This window comes from Mercenaria mercenaria, chromosome 14 (genome assembly GCF_021730395.1).
Source record: "Mercenaria mercenaria strain notata chromosome 14, MADL_Memer_1, whole genome shotgun sequence".
Lineage (NCBI taxonomy): Eukaryota > Metazoa > Mollusca > Bivalvia > Venerida > Veneridae > Mercenaria > Mercenaria mercenaria.
This window is the reverse complement of record NC_069374.1, coordinates 74,593,814-74,612,162: the sequence shown is the minus strand read 5'-3', so window position 1 is coordinate 74,612,162 and position 18,349 is coordinate 74,593,814. Positions and strand designations below refer to the sequence as shown.

At 35.8% G+C, this 18,349-nt stretch overlaps 1 protein-coding gene across 1 annotated transcript in view; it reads right to left on the bottom strand.

The window, feature by feature from the left end:
* Positions 1-15: 15 nt before the first annotated feature.
* Positions 16-18,349, bottom strand: part of LOC123527713 (complement C5-like) — a 58,128-nt gene continuing 39,794 nt past the window's right edge. The window contains exons 27-40 of the mRNA XM_053523915.1: positions 17,747-17,854; positions 16,593-16,746; positions 15,302-15,474; positions 14,120-14,260; positions 13,569-13,720; positions 13,156-13,263; positions 12,898-12,985; positions 11,610-11,690; positions 9,937-10,051; positions 8,969-9,079; positions 8,188-8,298; positions 6,690-6,779; positions 2,097-2,238; positions 16-133 (exon numbers count right to left, since the gene is read on the bottom strand). Coding sequence (XP_053379890.1) covers positions 16-133; positions 2,097-2,238; positions 6,690-6,779; positions 8,188-8,298; positions 8,969-9,079; positions 9,937-10,051; positions 11,610-11,690; positions 12,898-12,985; positions 13,156-13,263; positions 13,569-13,720; positions 14,120-14,260; positions 15,302-15,474; positions 16,593-16,746; positions 17,747-17,854 — 1,692 coding nt within the window. The remainder of the gene's footprint in view (positions 134-2,096; positions 2,239-6,689; positions 6,780-8,187; positions 8,299-8,968; positions 9,080-9,936; positions 10,052-11,609; positions 11,691-12,897; positions 12,986-13,155; positions 13,264-13,568; positions 13,721-14,119; positions 14,261-15,301; positions 15,475-16,592; positions 16,747-17,746; positions 17,855-18,349) is intronic.

Below are 18,349 nucleotides of genomic sequence, written 5' to 3'. Positions count from 1 at the left end.
AAATTTGCACTAGTCCTAATCTAGGCAGCCTGTTTTCTCCATCAGGGCCGTGTACACCCGCAGGTAAATCCTCAGCAGTCTTGTAGTTCGCTCTTCGATCACCAATGCAGTATCCATTAAAGGATACATATACCTGAAAAGACCGAAATGTAGAGCAATTACCTGGTGCCTTAACTTGGATGGATAACAAGATAGCTACTCTCGTAACACTGCAAGAAAATATAAACTATACAAGAGAAATGGAAATACCACCCAAACCCTAGAGGCCATTAAAGCAATCCCAAAAACTTTCTGTTCTATTAAGCTACCTACATACAAATGTCCATAGCAATATCTTATTCCAAATTAACCCTTACCATACTGGACACGATTTATTTTGCATTTGCGACAAGTGTAGATCATGATCAGCCTGCACATCTGTGCAGTCTGATCATTATCTGCACTGTTCGCTATTCAGTCAGTATCTTTTTGGTATGCACCTCTTTTAACAGTTAATGGTACTGTCCAAATTAAAAGATGGACTAGTTCATTATAGAAATTTAGCAGTGTAAAGGTTAGAGTCCTAACATATAATCCAAAGCTAATTCTTCACATTAGCTTGCTATACACCAAGCTTGTTGACAGTATGTAAATTCTTACTACAGTTATAAACTGGAAACCATCTTTTTGACGATCTAAGCAAACAACAATATATTTTTAGAAACTGCGACCTTGACCTTGACCACACGACATCTCACTGGATCTTTTTTTATTTCCAAAAAGGTTACAGCGCGGACTTGGATGGGAGCCACCACTCGTGTGCTACGCTCCAAACTTTCTACATTGTAAATGCACAGTAGATCAACGCCTTACACCACTTCACTACAGTGGATTTTTCAAAGTATCAGTAAGCTGTGGTGACCTTGAACTTTAATCCACTGATTCCATATGCAACCTCAAACTTGTTTTTTTTATAAGCTACATATACATTAAGTTTAAGTTTAATGTGCCAGTCCAAACTAAAACTATTGAGAGTAAACCATTTTTCTATGTTCAATTGTTATGTTCTTGACACTGACCTCATATAAGTTCTAAATGGTATTACTTTAAGCAAGAAAAAGGCAAAGTGTCATTTAAATAGCTCAACCCAAACTGAAATGCAAATCTTGACGCCGCACATCCATCCATGTAGCTGCCAATCAGGCCGCCCGAACGACGGCATCTAAAAGCTAACAAGTAGGTTTTCAACCTTGAAAAAAACACCTGATTAACTAGGAATCTTTTTTTATTTATAGTTAAGACAGCATCAGCTATGTGTAAGTGTACGCAATATACAACTTATTCTCCTATCGTACTCACCAGAATCGTATATGTCTCGAAGAATTGCAACAACCGTTTAACCCTTATCATGCTGGACATGATTGATTCTGCCTTTGCGACCAGTGTAGATCTTGATCAGCCTGCACATCCAGTCTGATCAAGATCTGCATTGTTAGCCATTCAGTCAGTATCTTTTAGGTAAACACCCCTTTTAAAAGTTAATGGAAAGATGGACGAGCTCATTATAGAAATTTAGCAGGGTAAGGGTTAAGGTAGTAGACCCATAATGATAATCGGGTATTTTCCGTTCGATTGTGTTTTCTGTGAGCGTTTCCGGTATTCTCCGGTTGCTATGAAAGAGAACTTTCCCCTACAGCCGAAGGATGCCGATATCGCGTACGGAAAATACGTAAACACACGGAAATTGCCGAGTGTCGTTACGACGCCACTACCGTCACAGACGTTTTCCTCTATCTTTTTAATCATTTGTATATCACCCCAGCTTAGTGAAAAGAGTGCCAACTACATGTAAACAAATAAAAGCTCGGTAGAACGTAAACTTTGTTCTTATACCAAGAATTCTGGACAACGAACAGTCCTTCAGAATGTATTTCATAATGGTCTATGACTAGTTATCATGTCATAAATTTTGATCGAGGTCAAGATCAGTATTTGCTAGGATTCGAATCCATGACTAGTATTAGGTCTGGAGTCCGATGTCCACCATTGCAACGCTTGTCAGTTGTCGGTGCCCTGTAAACCAGAGGAATATTATATATGACATAGGATGTACTCACGCTGTCGTATTATCCGCCTTTGTAAACTCGACGCCATCTTTCCCAATTATATAGTACAAGCGCTCCACTTTGACGGAAGGATATCTGCAGGTAGATTTCCAGAAAAACGTCATCATATCGCTTCGTTTGAGTGGCTGTTTTCCTGCATAAAGATATGGATAGATATTATTTCTAAGTAAATGATTCAAACGTTTTGTAAGAAGAGATGTTAGTAGTAAGGAAAATCTAACCTTTCCGTATGTTCAAAAAGACAGCGTATTTTTTAAACCATGTTAGCTTACACAATCATGACAATATTCATCGCACAATTTGAGATGTGGATAGTGCATTGCACAAGTAAAACAATGATTCTCCGTTCAAAACATTTTAAGCTTGATGAAAGATTATATGCAGTGGAGGAAACTTTTGTTCACCTTGGTACGAACTAGACATACTAAAACAGTTCAACTTGACACGGGCTGGAGATAGTACTATACTTTGAAGAACAACGGTGTTAAACTTCACACGCGTTCGAGGTAATACTGTTCCTTAAAGGACACTGGTTTGAGGTAATACTATATCTCGAGGGAAATATCTCACTTGATCTTGTCACGAGATAAATTGAAGAATATTTTTGTTCAGCTTGACACGGACTTGAGATAATACTATACTTTAAGAAATAAATCTTATTAACTTGACATGGGTTTGAGGTACACTAATACCATACAATAACTCGAGGGTAGTTCTTTGAATCCTGTCATATATATACCTTGTTGGATAGTACTGTTTATCTTAACACTGTACGGTGTTCATACTACACCTTGAGGGATGGTTCTAGTTACCTTGTGACAGGATATTTCTAATATTTTACCTTAAGGAATGGCTCTGTTTATCTTAACAAGGGATAGTTGTAATACTATACCATGAGGAAAGGTTCTGTTTATCTTGTCACGTGACAGTTGTAATACCATTGAGGGATTGTTCTGTTTATCTTGTAAAGAGATAGGTGTAATACCATACCTTGAGGAAAGGTTCTGTTTATCTTGTCACGTGACAGTTGTAATACTATACCTGGAGGGATGGTTCTGTTTATCTTGTAAAGGGATAGTTGTAAACCTATACCTGGAGGGATGGTTCTGTTTATCTTTTCACGGGACAGTTGTAATACCATACCTTGAGGAAAGGTTTTGTTTATCTTATCACGGGATAATTGTAATACTAAACCTTGAGGAAAGGTTTTGTTTATCTTGACACGGGATAATTGTAATGACATACCTTGATGGATGGTTCTGTTTATCTTGTCACGGGATTGTTGTAATACTATACCTGGAGGAATGGTTCTGTTTATCTTGTCACGGGGTAGCTGGAATACAATACTTTGAGGGATGGTTCTGTTTATCTTGTCACGGGATAGCTGGAATGCTATACCTTGAGGAATGGTTCCGTTTATCTTGTCACGGGGTAGTTCGAACAAGTGAATGAAGTATTGCCATGCAATACAAAGTCCCCTACTGGAAGGCACCTAATTTTTTCTACTGCAGTATAACATAATGAACTGATATCTGTCAATGATGTATAAACAATATTGTACTACATATACAATATGTTATAACATTATAACAACACACTTGGATTAAAATGTGCATATATAAAAACCCACAGTTGTTTTCATATTGAATTTTTTTGGCTGATTATAAAAATGTTATCATGTAAGTTATTTATAGTAACAACAAAGGGAAATTAATCTTTAAAAAAAAAAAAAAAAAAAAAAAAAAAAAAAAAAATTAATAATATAAGTCCACAAGAAACTCTTTACCAGGTAGAGATAGGTCAAAATACACCTAAAAATTGGATGTAACATGCATGCTGTACCACAGAAAAGTGGTCTCGATTTTTCTCTACTGCCAGTAATAAAAAAGTTACAATAAAATCTATTTATAGTAAAACAAAGGGATGTAATTCTAAAAACAAGGGTGCCTCATGGTGGTGAACATTTGGTCCAAGTTACATCAAAATCCCTCCATGCATGAAGAAGAAATGTTCCATACAAAGTCATTCTTGAATTTGACCTTTGACTTCTAAATATGACCTCGACCTTAGACCTAGGGACCTGGTTCTTGCGCATGACATGTTGTCTCATCCAGGGGAATATTTGTGCCAACTGATATCTAAATCCTGCTTTGCATGACAAAGTTATAGACCGGACAGGAAAAAAATCCTCTTGACCTTTGATCTCAAAGTGTGACCTTGACCTTTAAGCTAGGGTACTGGGTGTTGCGCATGACATGTCGTCTCATCATGGGAAACATTTGTGCCAAGTAATATTAAAATCCCTTCATGGATGGCAGAGTTATGGACGGGACAGGAAAAAAACTCTGTTGACCTTTGACCCCCAATTGTGACCTTGACCTTTGAGCTAGGGGTCCGGGATTTGCGCATGACACGTCGTCTCATCATGGGAACACTTGTGCTAAGTAATATTAAAATCCCTTAATGAATGTCAGAGTTATGGACCGGACACGAAACAGACCCTGTTCATGCTATGTTAACATTTGACTGCTAAGTGTGACCTTGACCTTTGAGCTAGGGGTCTGAAAGTTGTGCATGACATACCGTCTTATTATGAGGTACATTTGTGCCAAGTAATATTAAAATCCCTTCATAGATGGGAGAGTTATGGACCGGACAGGAAAAAAACCTTGTTGACCTTTGACCTCCAATTGTGACCTTGACCTTTAAGCTAGGGGTCATGGTTTTGCGCATGACACGTCGTCTCCTCATGGGGAACATTTGTGCCAAGTAATATTAAAATCTCTTCATGGATGGGAGAGTTATGGACCGGACAGGAAAAAAGCCCTGTTGACCTTTGACCTCCAATTGTGACCTTGACCTTTGAGCTAGGGGTCCGGGATTTGCGCACGACACATCATCTCATCATGGGGAACATTTGTGCCAAGTAATACTAAAATCCCTTCAAGGATGGGAGAGTTGTGGACCGGACAGGAAAAAAGCCCTGTTGACCTTTGACCTCCTATTGTGGCCTTGACCTTTGAGCTAGGGGTCTGGGTTTTGCGCATGACACGTCGTCTCATCATGGGGAACATTTGTGCCAAGTAATATTAAAATCCCTTCATGGATGACAGAGTTATGGACCGGACACGAAATTGCGGACGGACGGAATGACGGAATGACAGAATGACGGAATGACGGAATGACGGAAAGACGGAATGACGGAAAAGAGCATTCCTATAGTCCCCAAAACTGGTTTTCAACCAGTATGGGACTAATAAAATACTTTGAGGAATGGTTCTGTTTATCTTGTCACGTGACAGTTGTAATACCATTGAGGGATTGTTCTGTTTATCTTTTAAAGAGATAGGTGTAATACCATACCTTGAGGAAAGGTTCTGTTTATCTTGTCACGTGACAGTTGTAATACTATACCTGGAGGGATGGTTCTGTTTATCTTGTAAAGGGATAGTTGTAAACCTATATCTGGAGGGATGGTTCTGTTTATCTTTTCACGGGACAGTTGTAATACCATACCTTGAGGAAAGGTTTTGTTTATCTTATCACGGGATAATTGTAATACTAAACCTTGAGGAAAGGTTTTGTTTATCTTGACACGGGATAGTTGTAATGACATACCTTGAGGGATGGTTCTGTTTATCTTGTCACGGGATAGTTGTAATACTATACCTGGAGGAATGGTTCTGTTTATCTTGTCACGGGGTAGCTGGAATACAATACTTTGAGGGATGGTTCTGTTTATCTTGTCACGGGATAGCTGGAATGCTATACCTTGAGGAATGGTTCTGTTTATCTTGTCACGGGGTGGCTGGAATAAAATACTTTGAGGAATGGTTCTGTTTATCTTGTCACGGGATAGTTGGAATACATACCTTGAGGAATTGTTCTGTTTATCTTGTCACGGGATAGTTGGAATACTATACTTTGAGGAATGGTTCTGTTTATCTTGTCACGGGGTAGTTTGAATACTTTACTTTGAGGAATGGTTCTGTTTATTTTGTCACGGGATAGTTGGAATACTATACCTTAAGGAATGGTTCTGTTTATCTTGTCACGGGATAGTTGGAATACAATACCTTAAGGAATGGTTCTGTTTATCTTGTCACGGGGTAGCTGGAATACTATACCTTGAGGAATGGTTCTGTTTATCTTGTCACGGGGTAGCTGGAATAAAATACCTTGAGGAATGGTTCTGTTTATCTTGTCACGGGATAGTTGGAATACTATACCTTGAGGAATGGTTCTGTTTATCTTGTCACGGGATAGTTGGAATACTATACCTTGAGGAATGGTTCTGTTATCTTGTCACGGGGTAGCTGGAATAAAATACTTTGAGGGATGGTTCTGTTTATCTTGTCACGGGATAGTTGGAATACTATACCTTAAGGGATGGTTCTGTTTATCTTGTCACGGGGTAGTTGGAATACTATACCTTGAGGAATGGTTCTGTTATCTTGTGTCGTGATATTTAGAATACTATATCTGGAGGGACTGTTCTGTTTATCTTATGACGGGTTAGTTGGAATACTAAACATTGAGGGATGGCTCTGTTTGTGCTGTCACGTGATAGTTGTAATACTATACCTTGACGGATGGTCTTGTTCACTTTGGCATTGGCAATCATAAAATTCAAGCGGGCATCATACTGTATATCCTTGATTTCAACTAGAACAGCTGAAATAATTTAAACAGAAGTGTCAAATAAACTAAAAGTACATTGCAATTTATAGATTATCTATTATTTGAAATCTTAGCAACTGGAACTGCTGTCAGAAAGAAATCCATTCTAAAATGCATCGAGCGAAGGATTCCTCTTTCTGCCATCTTGATCTCTGCAATACATTTCGAGTTTAGATTTAAAAGTTTAAGTGGCTTTAACAAAAATCAACCTGCTTAAAGCAGCTTTATACATATTAACCTACAGTTGTGATTGGTTCGACAAGCTAACCTACAGTGGTTATTGGTTCGACAAGCTAACCTACAGTGGTTATTGGTTCGACAAGCTAACCTACAGTGGTGTTTGGTTCGACAAGCTAACCTACTGTGGTTATTGGTTCGACAAGTGCGTAGACCGAGTGCTAGCATAGTTTTAGGAGTGACAACAACCACAGAGGCACGCCATTGTCAATAAGTTGTTTGCTATATACATGAAAGTAACTTCCGGTTATTGGCACGGTTCGCGGAGTTCCAGTAGCTGGTCACTGTGCACATTTCCGGTCGTTGGCACGAGTTACTGTACAATTTTGTTCCTATCTATAGTTAGGTATGTAACAATGAAAACGAACCAAATTCCTGAATTTAGATATAAATGTAAAGGCTGTAATAATCAATTTCATGAAAAAACAAAATGATCAATACATGTTTTTAAAAGGCCTTTCCAAAAATGTATAGGTCACTGTATTTTCATAATATTATAAAAAGATACAGACCTTTAATGAAGACTTTGAAGGGAATAGAATTTCGTTATACCTCACATGCAATATCGGCACATATAATACGGAAATGATGATCATGTGACTCTCATATGGGACCTTTCGTATACTTATTATAAAAAAGAGTCGGATATGATTAGTATGTGACACTTATATCAGGTGCATATGAAATAATCAGCATATGATTTTCTTATCCCAATTGAATGTCCTCGAATATGATACGGATATGATACCGATATGAAAGTCATATGATAGCTCCTTTCATGAACTATATTTTATATGACTTTCACACGTTAATTGTTTCATATGAATATCATATGAAACCCTTCACATGGAAATCATATGAAAGATTATATATGAAATGCCTTTGATGGTATAACGATGTGATTACCATAAGAAAATCATACGAATTTTATATTCTACCTAATTCATACGAGAATCATAAGTGGCAAAATTGTGTATGTACGCCACCTTAAAAATTCACTTCTTTAAAGTTGTACATTTTCTTGTTAAAATAATTGCTTCAGTGTAAATTATGCTCTTTTTCTTCCTGGATGTATCACACTTGATTATTTTCAAATTAAAATAATTGGTAATATTAATCATATCAACATTACACAGCATCATAAAAAGCATGACACAAAAAGTACCATAGTTCGCATTTTCTGGGTTGCAAGTATAGTTGGCTAGTTTTTTCGCTGGTTTCTCGCCCATTTTTGCCAGCAGTTTCAGCTCATCATCCACAGGTGTGACACAAAGATCTGGAAAATATTCAATGAGACTTCATCAACCTTGTCTAGAATATATCATGGTAATATTGTTACTTACGACGATGTAAAAATAGCTTTACATTTCAATAAAAATCACGTTATTGCAGAACAATGATTTGTTAAAAAGTATTTGGCGTATTAAGGTCTAAATGATTGAACGGGCTTTTTAGAAGTTTATACAACGTACATTGTTAATAAGAATTAGCATTGTTAAAGAAGGGGTTTAGAGGTCTGTGGTTATAAAACTGAGTTTTGAAACCAGTCCCAACACTACAGCATTTGATTGGTTAATTCAGAGTTCATGTTTGAAATCGACCAATGGCAATGTTGTATTTTGTGACTGGTCTCCAAACTTAAATTCTATAACCTCAGACTCAGAATGGTGGAAAAACGAGGTGAATCAAACATCGTGTCCAAGAAACAGAAAACTCGATCGTTATTCAACGGGTAAGCTGTCAATATTCTCTTAACCTGTATCCCAAGAACTGGTAAAAATATAACAAATTACAACTTAAACAACAGATATTGTTACAAAGTGCGTATAAAGTGCTGTTCGCTATATTCGTTTAAACATATTGTACTGAAAAGATTTCCAGAGTTACCAAGTAGTAGGTAAAGTTTTGAATAACTCGATTCAAATGTATATCATATTTATACGTACCACGGAAACACTGACACTGCTGTGTGTCCTTGTCGCAAATAAAATTTCCGCCAAGACCCCTATCTGGATCCGTAGAATACAACTTTGAACACCGGCGGCCTACAAAATGCTCTGGTATAATTAAAAGGTATAAAATACAGAAATATCATAATTTATTCAGTTACAATACAAATATCAGCCGATGTCATTTCGTTATCACGTTTGTATCTCGTCATCACGTTTGGATATTGTCAACACGTTTGTATCTCGTCATCACGTTTGCATCTCGTCATCGCGTTTGTTTATCGTCAGAATGTTTGTATATCGTCAGAATGTTTGTATATCGTCATCACGTTTGTGTATCGTCATCACGTTTGTATATTGTCAACACGTTTGTATCTCGTCATCTCGTTTGCATCTCGTCATCGCGTTTGTTTATCGTCAGAATGTTTGTATACCGTCAGAATGTTTGTATATCGTCATCACGTTTGTGTATCGTCATCACGTTTGTATCTCGTCATCGCGTTTGTATCTCGTCATCGCGTTTGTTTATCGTCAGAATGTTTGTATATCGTCATCACGTTTGTGTATGGTTATAAATTTGGTATATCGACACAACGGTTATACATCGTCATGTTTGTATATCGCCATAACGTGCGCATAGCGATAAAACATTAACAAACGAGAAGAAAATTTCACTTTTGTTGATCAGTGGTGTTAATTATTCTTGTTCATTAGGAACATAGAATATACTCCAAGTTACGTTATAACAGAGCCCCCCTGCTTTAGCGAATGCTAGGGACGTGCGGGGTGTTGCACATTTCATTACCTTTCATGAACAGACTCAAACCAAGTCTGTTTGTTAAATAATTGCATTGTCAATTTTCTATTTGCTGTATTTAACTAAAACTGAAAATAATCTAATAATAAATGCCCACTCCTGCTTTAACTACACAAAACTATTTCTAGATGTCAAGAAAGTCAGTTACCATGATTGGTTTGGTCGTAAACATGCACTATGGAAGGTTGTCTCGTGTGTACGTCGTTCTCCTCAGAAAACGTGTCATTCAAACAGAAAGATATCCACGTCTTTTCTGACGTCATCTGAAAGCAGATGCAGTGAAGAAGTAGTTTTATGTTTTATTATCTCTCTGCAGTGTCTTCTAACAAAGACGATACAGAAATAAAACTTGTCTAAAAATTGGCGCGTACTATTTTGGCAAGGAAACATGAATTATTTAGAAACAATACTGACATAAAAAAAGAATCTGACCCAGATTCGATATTGGTCTAAAAATGACAGTGACCTAAATACTACACTGACCTACAAGTGACATTGACCTATAAGTGACATGTCTCTGACCTACAGGTGATATTGACCTAGATACAGCACTGACTTACATGTGTGTGTGTGTGTCTTTTTCAACAATTTTTTAGTCATGTCTACTTGTAGCAGTGAGCACAATGCCCCACTTTATAGAGCTGCCTCAATGGAATATCACATGACTCATGACACGATACCCCACCCAGCCACATAGTGACACCGGGCTGACCAGTCCTAGCACTATCCTCTTAACGCTGAGTGCCAAGCGAGGAAGCTACTAGTACCATTTTTTACGTCTTTGGTATGACGTAGCCGGGAATTGAACCCACGACCTCCCGCACTCAAAGCGGACGCTCTACCACTAGGCTACCGAGGCGGTATGCTACTTTAAGTATTTTAAGAAACAAGCAATTGTTACAATTAGACGTAACACAAGGGAACGACAAAATTAAGGTTTAGAAAAATATAAATATTACTGAATTTGGTCTCTACCATTAGGCTACCGAGGCGGTATACACTGTTTTACATGTGACACTTACCTAAATACTACACTGACCTACAAGTGACATTATTCTGACCGACAAGCGACATTGACCTACAAGTGACATTATTCTGACCGACAGGTGACATTGACCTACAAGTGACATTACTCTGACCGACAGGCGACATTGACCGACAAGTGACATTACTCTGACCGACAGGCGACATTGACCGACAAGTGACATTACTCTGACCGACAGGCGACATTGACCTACAAGTGGGATTGACTTTATAACACAGTGATACAAAAACGACACCGATCTAAAGGCGACCCTGATAAAGATTTGGTATAATTGCAAATTGCGAAGCAATATAGTAATAATGTCAATATCAAATACAAAGATATGGCTACGGACCTGTCTGCTTGAACATAAACTAACACCTAAATACAAAGTAACGAAATGTATATACATAGTTTCAAACATGAGAAATTATCATTCTAATATTTTCAATACAATTATGAGAAATTATGAAAAATTATTTTGATATTTTCAATACAACTATGAGAAATTATGAAAAATTATTTTGATATTTTCAATACAACTATGAGAAATTATGAAAAATTATTTTGATATTTTCAACACAACTATGAGAAATTATTTTAATATCAAAGGTTAGATATGAAACGGCGTCCTGAAGAACTTCTGCTTTGTCACGGACTAAAGTTACTTTTTATTATTGAATTATTGACAGGATATGTGGGGCAGCACTGTGACCAAATAAAACTAGGATATTGTGTATTTTTTTCCTTTCAAGAAGCTCTTCAACATAAAGATCTAATAATCTAATGATACTCACCACTTCAATTAAAAACTTGATCGAAGTCTGGCCATTTTCTATGATGTCATATTGTTTTATGTTGCGTGTATGCTGTAACAGCTGTAATACAGAGCGGCATATTTCTATTACAATTACATGTAACATTACTTTATCTATCATAATTATATGTAACATTACTTTATCTATTATAATTACATGTATCATTATTTTATCTATTACAATTACATGTATCATTACTTCATCTATTACAATTACATGTAACAATACTTTATCTATTATAATTACATGTATCATTATTTTATCTATTACAATTACATGTATCATTACTTTATCGTATCATGTATCATTATTGTTTATCTTTTACAATTACATGTATCATTATTGTTTATCTATTACAATTACATGTATTATTATTTATCTATTATAATTACATGTATTATCTTTTTTTTATCTATTACAATTACATGTATCATCGTTTTATCTTTTACAATTACATGTATCATTATTTTATCTATTACAATTACATGTATCACTATTTTATCTATTACAATTACATGTTTTATTGCTTTTAATATCTATTACAATTACACGTGACGTTATTTTATATATTACAATTACATGTAACATTATTTTATCTGTTACAATTACATGTATCATTGCTTTTATCTATTACAATTACATGTGGCATTATTTTTATCTATTACAATAACATGTAACATTATTTTACCTATTACAATTACATGTATCATTACTTTTTTCTATACAATTACATGTATCATGAATTTTTACATTATTATGTTAGGGGACCGTATGTTAGACTGGTTATAGCCAAATATGTTGTCCTCTTTAAATAAAGTTATTATTATCATTATTATTATTAGTTCTTATTGTTTTTATACTGTTATAATTCCCTGTAGCAGTGTTTAATCTACATGTATTATGGTTACATGTAATAGCGTTTAATATTATTACACTTACATGTAAGATTATTTAATTTATTACACTTACAAGCAATGTTATTAATCTAAAAATAGACCAAAGTGTTTTAACACCGACACCAGAACTGTAAACGATTGGCCAGCTGTATTTTTGGCTGAAGGCGATTGTCGTTGTCTCCCTGACTATTCATGGAGAATAGAAAGTACTGTACTGATATCGCTCTTTTAGAAAGTTACCAGGTGAAGTAATCGCCAATTTAATAAATAATACATCATTTGTTTTATTAATTCGCTGTCGGAATCACATGTACATATATATACAGTTACCACAGACATACTCAGTTCTTTAAATCATGCACATTTCTCACCTTTTTTAAATCTTCTTCTATGACTTCAACACCGCTCTCTACACCGAATTCAACTACTGTTGCATTAAAATCTTCGCCGCTCATAGATCTGTTGTAATATATTAGAATACGACAAATAATATACTGACTGTAACAGAATACGAAACTGAATAAACTGAATTAACTGAAATCAATTAATGTACTGTTTATTACAGAATATGATAATAAAATGTACATCATATAACATAATACATCAGTTTTTAACTACTAAATTATTACCTTATACTGAATCGGTTACATATGACTGTTCCGGAATGAGCGTTATCTTCCGTGTCTCCACTACTGTTGCCGTCCTCTTCTGTACGGGAATCGCAGGTGTTGCAATCCCTAAAATTGTTAAAACAGGTATTTAGATACAGCGAAAAGTATCTAAACAAAAATATTTCGTTATGAAAATCACATAAATATATATTAGACCTGAACACTGAAGGATATGTCATCTGTTAACGGCGTTGAGAAACGAAATCTGCTATTTCGTGTATACTTAGTAAATTGTTAATTGACTTAATTAACGGTTATCATTAATAGCTGAGTATCGTCTTTATTGTAGTTTTATGACCATTTTCTAAGTTGAAGTAAATGCTTCTGGTTTTACTTATTTCAGTTACATTTCTTTTTTGGGCAGTACATACATCCTGTCGATAACTTCTACATCCGACAACTCAAACGGGCAGATCTCGTTATCCACTTCCGGTCTGTGATAGCGCATGTCAATTGTCATTCTACCATATCCATATCCGGTTGCTATGATAGTGAGTGTATTATCTCCACTCTCGACTGGAAGCTACAACGCAAGAAGTTAAAAGTGTTCCCCGTTTTTGTGTATCACTAGAGATATAGCGTAATATTCTAATCTTAGCTGGTGTTTTTTTTAATTCCTTTGGTACTTTATTTTGATAGTGTTTCAATCGTACAAATGCGCATGTTTGCCCCTTTTCTTGATTTGTATTTTCTGATTTTACTGTACATAAGAAGTAAATAAAAGAGACAAATGCAGATTTTTGTAATTTTCCTTAATTGTAAAACTATTTCATCACTGAAAATTGTTCCGAAGGGTATGCTGCTGTTGAGTTTGTAACTGATTTATATTTTTACTAGTTGCTAAGTAAGTAGTTTCTATATCTGTTTATATGGGAAAGTTTGGTTGCTCTTTGAAATTGTATTGTAGGTATATCGTACTTACGTTTCTAATTGAATGGAACGTTTTTTCTTTGGTGAGACGATATGTATATCCTGACAACGAAACTTCTAAATCTGTATCAGCATCAGTATTCTTTGCTCGCTGACTATAGGCAGTGAGAGCTTGGAGACAGATACTCGTCTCCTGTAAAAATAAAACAAGTGTGTAGTTATATAGCACGTGCAGCTTTTTCATGAAAACACACATAAAAGACAAGAACTGGAAAGTCGGCAGTCACGTCCAAACTAATATCAGTTCTAAGTTTTCTCCGCCATTGAAATACTAGCCGAGAAACGTTATACTTAAATATATAAGAAGATCCTTAGAACACATAACGTAACTAAGCAGAATAATAGCAGAGTCGATTTGATTGAGTTTGTTAATGAGGGGTTAAGGATATAACTTCCACCGGCTTATTTGAAACCCTATTGTACAGTAGTACTAAATGGGCTCAAAGATCGCAAAGACCGAGAAATGATAACATTCAGGCCATGCCACAATTCTTACTATCTATTGGTTTTAGACAGATGCGCTTAACGATATAATTCTTTTCGTGTATTTAAGAAGTTAATGTTGCAAGTTATTGAATTTTATGATCTATCAATATGCATACATACCTGCATATTTTTTTTCTGTTTAAATGCGTACCTACCTGCATATTTCTGTTCTGTATATATTCATGCGTTCATGCATATTTCTGTTCTGTTTTATATTCATGCGTTCATGCATATTTCTGTTCTGTATATATTCATGCGTTCATGCATATTTCTATTCTGTTTTATATTCATGCGTTCATGCATATTTTTGTTCTGTTTTATATTCATGCGTTCATGCATATTTCTGTTCTGTATATATTCATGCGTTCATGCATATTTCTGTTCTGTTTTATATTCATGCGTTCATGCATATTTCTGTTCTGTTTTATATTCATGCGTTCATGCATATTTCTGTTCTGTTTTATATTCATGCGTTCATGCATATTTCTGTTCTGTATATATTCATGCGTTCATGCATATTTCTGTTCTGTTTTATATTCATGCGTTCATGCATATTTTTGTTCTGTTTTATATTCATGCGTTCATGCATATTTCTGTTCTGTATATATTCATGCATTCATGCATATTTCTGTTCTGATTGTATGTGTGTCTACCTGCATATTTCTGCTCTGTTTATATGCGTACATACCTGCATATTTTTGAAAGATTTGACATCTTTTCTTTTATCGGTTAACCATCTAACAATATAAGCGCTTGTTCTGAGATCGTCAAGTTCAAGCATTGCCAAGAGAGCGTAGGCGGTTGTTTCTACATCCTCGGAGCTGACAGAATCTTCTCCGAGACTTCCCCAGAATATATATTCTGTAACATAAATATATGGTGAAACGGAATGCAAAACGGAATGCAAAATTTGAGTCAATCCTTTTAACTTTAACATGTAAGTAGATTCATAAAGAATATTAACTTGACTTGAAATAACACCTCACATAATGATTTCTATATAATAACAACACGCAGTGACTTCATGGCCGAGTGGTAAACGCCGGTCTAACACCTCGCCGCCTCACCAAAGCACGTCATCTCGCCACCTCACCATAAATTCGTCATCTCCCCGCCTCACCAGAGCTCGTCATCTCGCCGCCTCACCATAAATTCGTCATCTCGCCGTCTCACCAGAGCAAGTCATCTCGCCGTCTCACTAGAGCCCGTCATGTCGCCGCCTCACCATAAACTCGTCATCTAGCCGCCTCACCAGAGCCCGTCATCTTGCCGCCTCACCAGATCTTATCATCTCGCCGTCTCACCAGAGCTCGTCATATCGCCGCCTCGTAAGAGCTCGTCATCTCGCCGCCTCACCAGAGTACGGTATATCGCTGCATAACCTCTGTCGCGTCACCAAAGCTCGAAGCACTAACCTTTTGTCGCCTCACCAAAGCTCGAATCAATAATTCGCAGACGCCTCACCAGCGCTCGAATATTTACATGCAAAAATGCAATCCAGCTTGCTTAAGCTGGAAATTCCGCCCGTGCTCATAATATCGCTGGAAAGGTTACATGTAGTCATTCCCCACCATACCCAAAAACTAATACGAAGAAATATGCTCTTTCGTATGATTCTAGGAAGATATTATTCAATTCATGGTGTAGTATTGTTCAATAACTACAACAACAAATCAAGTGCAAAGCTGAAGCACATATATGATATTACATTTTTTACGATAGCAAGATTTTAATGTAGCACCTAGTGGTAAATGCGGGAAATTAAATATATACAGGCTTAGTCCATCGTATTTCGTCCAGTCATATTTCTAGTTATGGGACACACAGAAAATATATTCTCAGCATATTTATTTAATGTGTTTACAGTTTTGTGTATGTTTGTAAAGAATGTAAAGTATTTGTACATTAGCAACCCATCCCACACACCAAAAATAACAAAGAAACAAAAAAATCCCCAAAACGTCCAAATGTTTTCAAACCTCCTTCCTTGTGCTGGATCTCGTGTAAAAGGCGTTTGAACCTCCATTTCTCGAAGCTGTTATATAACGCTAGTGCATACGTACTCACGGCTAATGTGTACGGACTATTTTTTAGTAAGTTTATGGGTAGTCCTTCGACATAGGCTGCTGCAGGCTTTATACAAAAAAGAACACTAAATCAGGTAATAGGATATATATATATTTGTCATTCAAACATGTTAATATTCTCTCTTTTGCATAAATACACTAAACTTTTACTGAATGTAGTTCCTTTTCCAAATTAATATAAAGAACATTTTCAGATTTTTGTCAGAATCGCGAGACATTTCCCTAGGGAACCTCTTGTATGCAAGAATGCATAAAGAAATATATAAAGAGGATATTTGTTTGTTCAAGCTGAGATGTTCTGCACCGAGCGAACACGAGTTAAAATATTTTCATGGCAAAGCCACGTGGAAAAACGTAAGATTTGATTTTAAAGAGTGAAAAAATGTTTTAATCATACATGTAAAACAAACACATTTTCTATTTGTTTAATGTCTCATTCCATAGTATCTTGCTAGTGAACATATTTGAAAATTTCCACTCAATATTTGAGTAAACCGTATAAAAAATTAACAAATAACTCTTTGTTTTGCATCTGTTACTTAGAATGTCATCGTGTGAAAATACGAGTGTATATCAAAATCCCCTCAACTGAAAAATGACAGGGTGTTAGGAAATCCCCTTCACACATTTGCAGGGGGGTATCATAATCCCTTCTGTGATTTTTACAGGGCTATCATAATACCCTTCATGAAAATGTTAGGGCTATCATAATCCCCTACATTATTATCTCTGTCTATAAACTGAGACATTATCCCTATATTAATTTGAAAGAGGGGATTTTGATAGCCCTGTAATTTTCATGAAGGGGATAATGACAGCCCTGTAAAAAGCACAGAGGGAATTATGATACCCCCTGCAAAAGCATGAAGGGGATTTTGTAGCATATCACCCTATCATTTTTCAGTGGAGGGGATTTTGATCAAGGGGATTTTGATTGTCTCCCTGAAAAGACTAATCAGTCACTCAAATGAAAGACGAAACATATGTGACCAAAAAGAGAATTTCATGTTTATATTTTATTTCAATTATCTGTGAAATTATCTTACATGAATGGAGTTCCTGTTCCTGTACATGCTGCCCAATGTGCGCGAACACTCTAGCAGTGCCACCAGCACGTTAGCAGTAAACGAGGGACCTTTCATTTCCAATGAACCCTGAAAATGATAACATTTTGTTAAGGGATGCCGGGAATGAAGGAAAATCAACTGTTTTAAATTAACGTTATATTAGAATCGAAATGATTTAAAGCAAAACCGTGTTTTAACACTATATAACTATTTAACACCGTGAAATTATTACGCCCGACGTATAACCGGCCGTCCTGCATAAATAGTGTTAGAGTATGATGTACAATGCAATATCAGAAGATAAAATTATGTACAAGTGGTTAGAGAATAAATGTTATAATCCGCGCACCAAAACCTAAAATTTCTTAGGTTTAAACTTAATTATATGTAATATGATTTTAAAATCCCATTCTTGAAAACAATGCAATATACTTATAACGTATACTTAATACTAATGTTTACTTGCTTTGTTATTTCGTCATGTTAGATAATTATACATCTTATATTCTTAAAACTTCGACCCACTATGCGAATGAATAGCTTTAATACATTTGTATATTATATATAGAAAAAAAATTTACA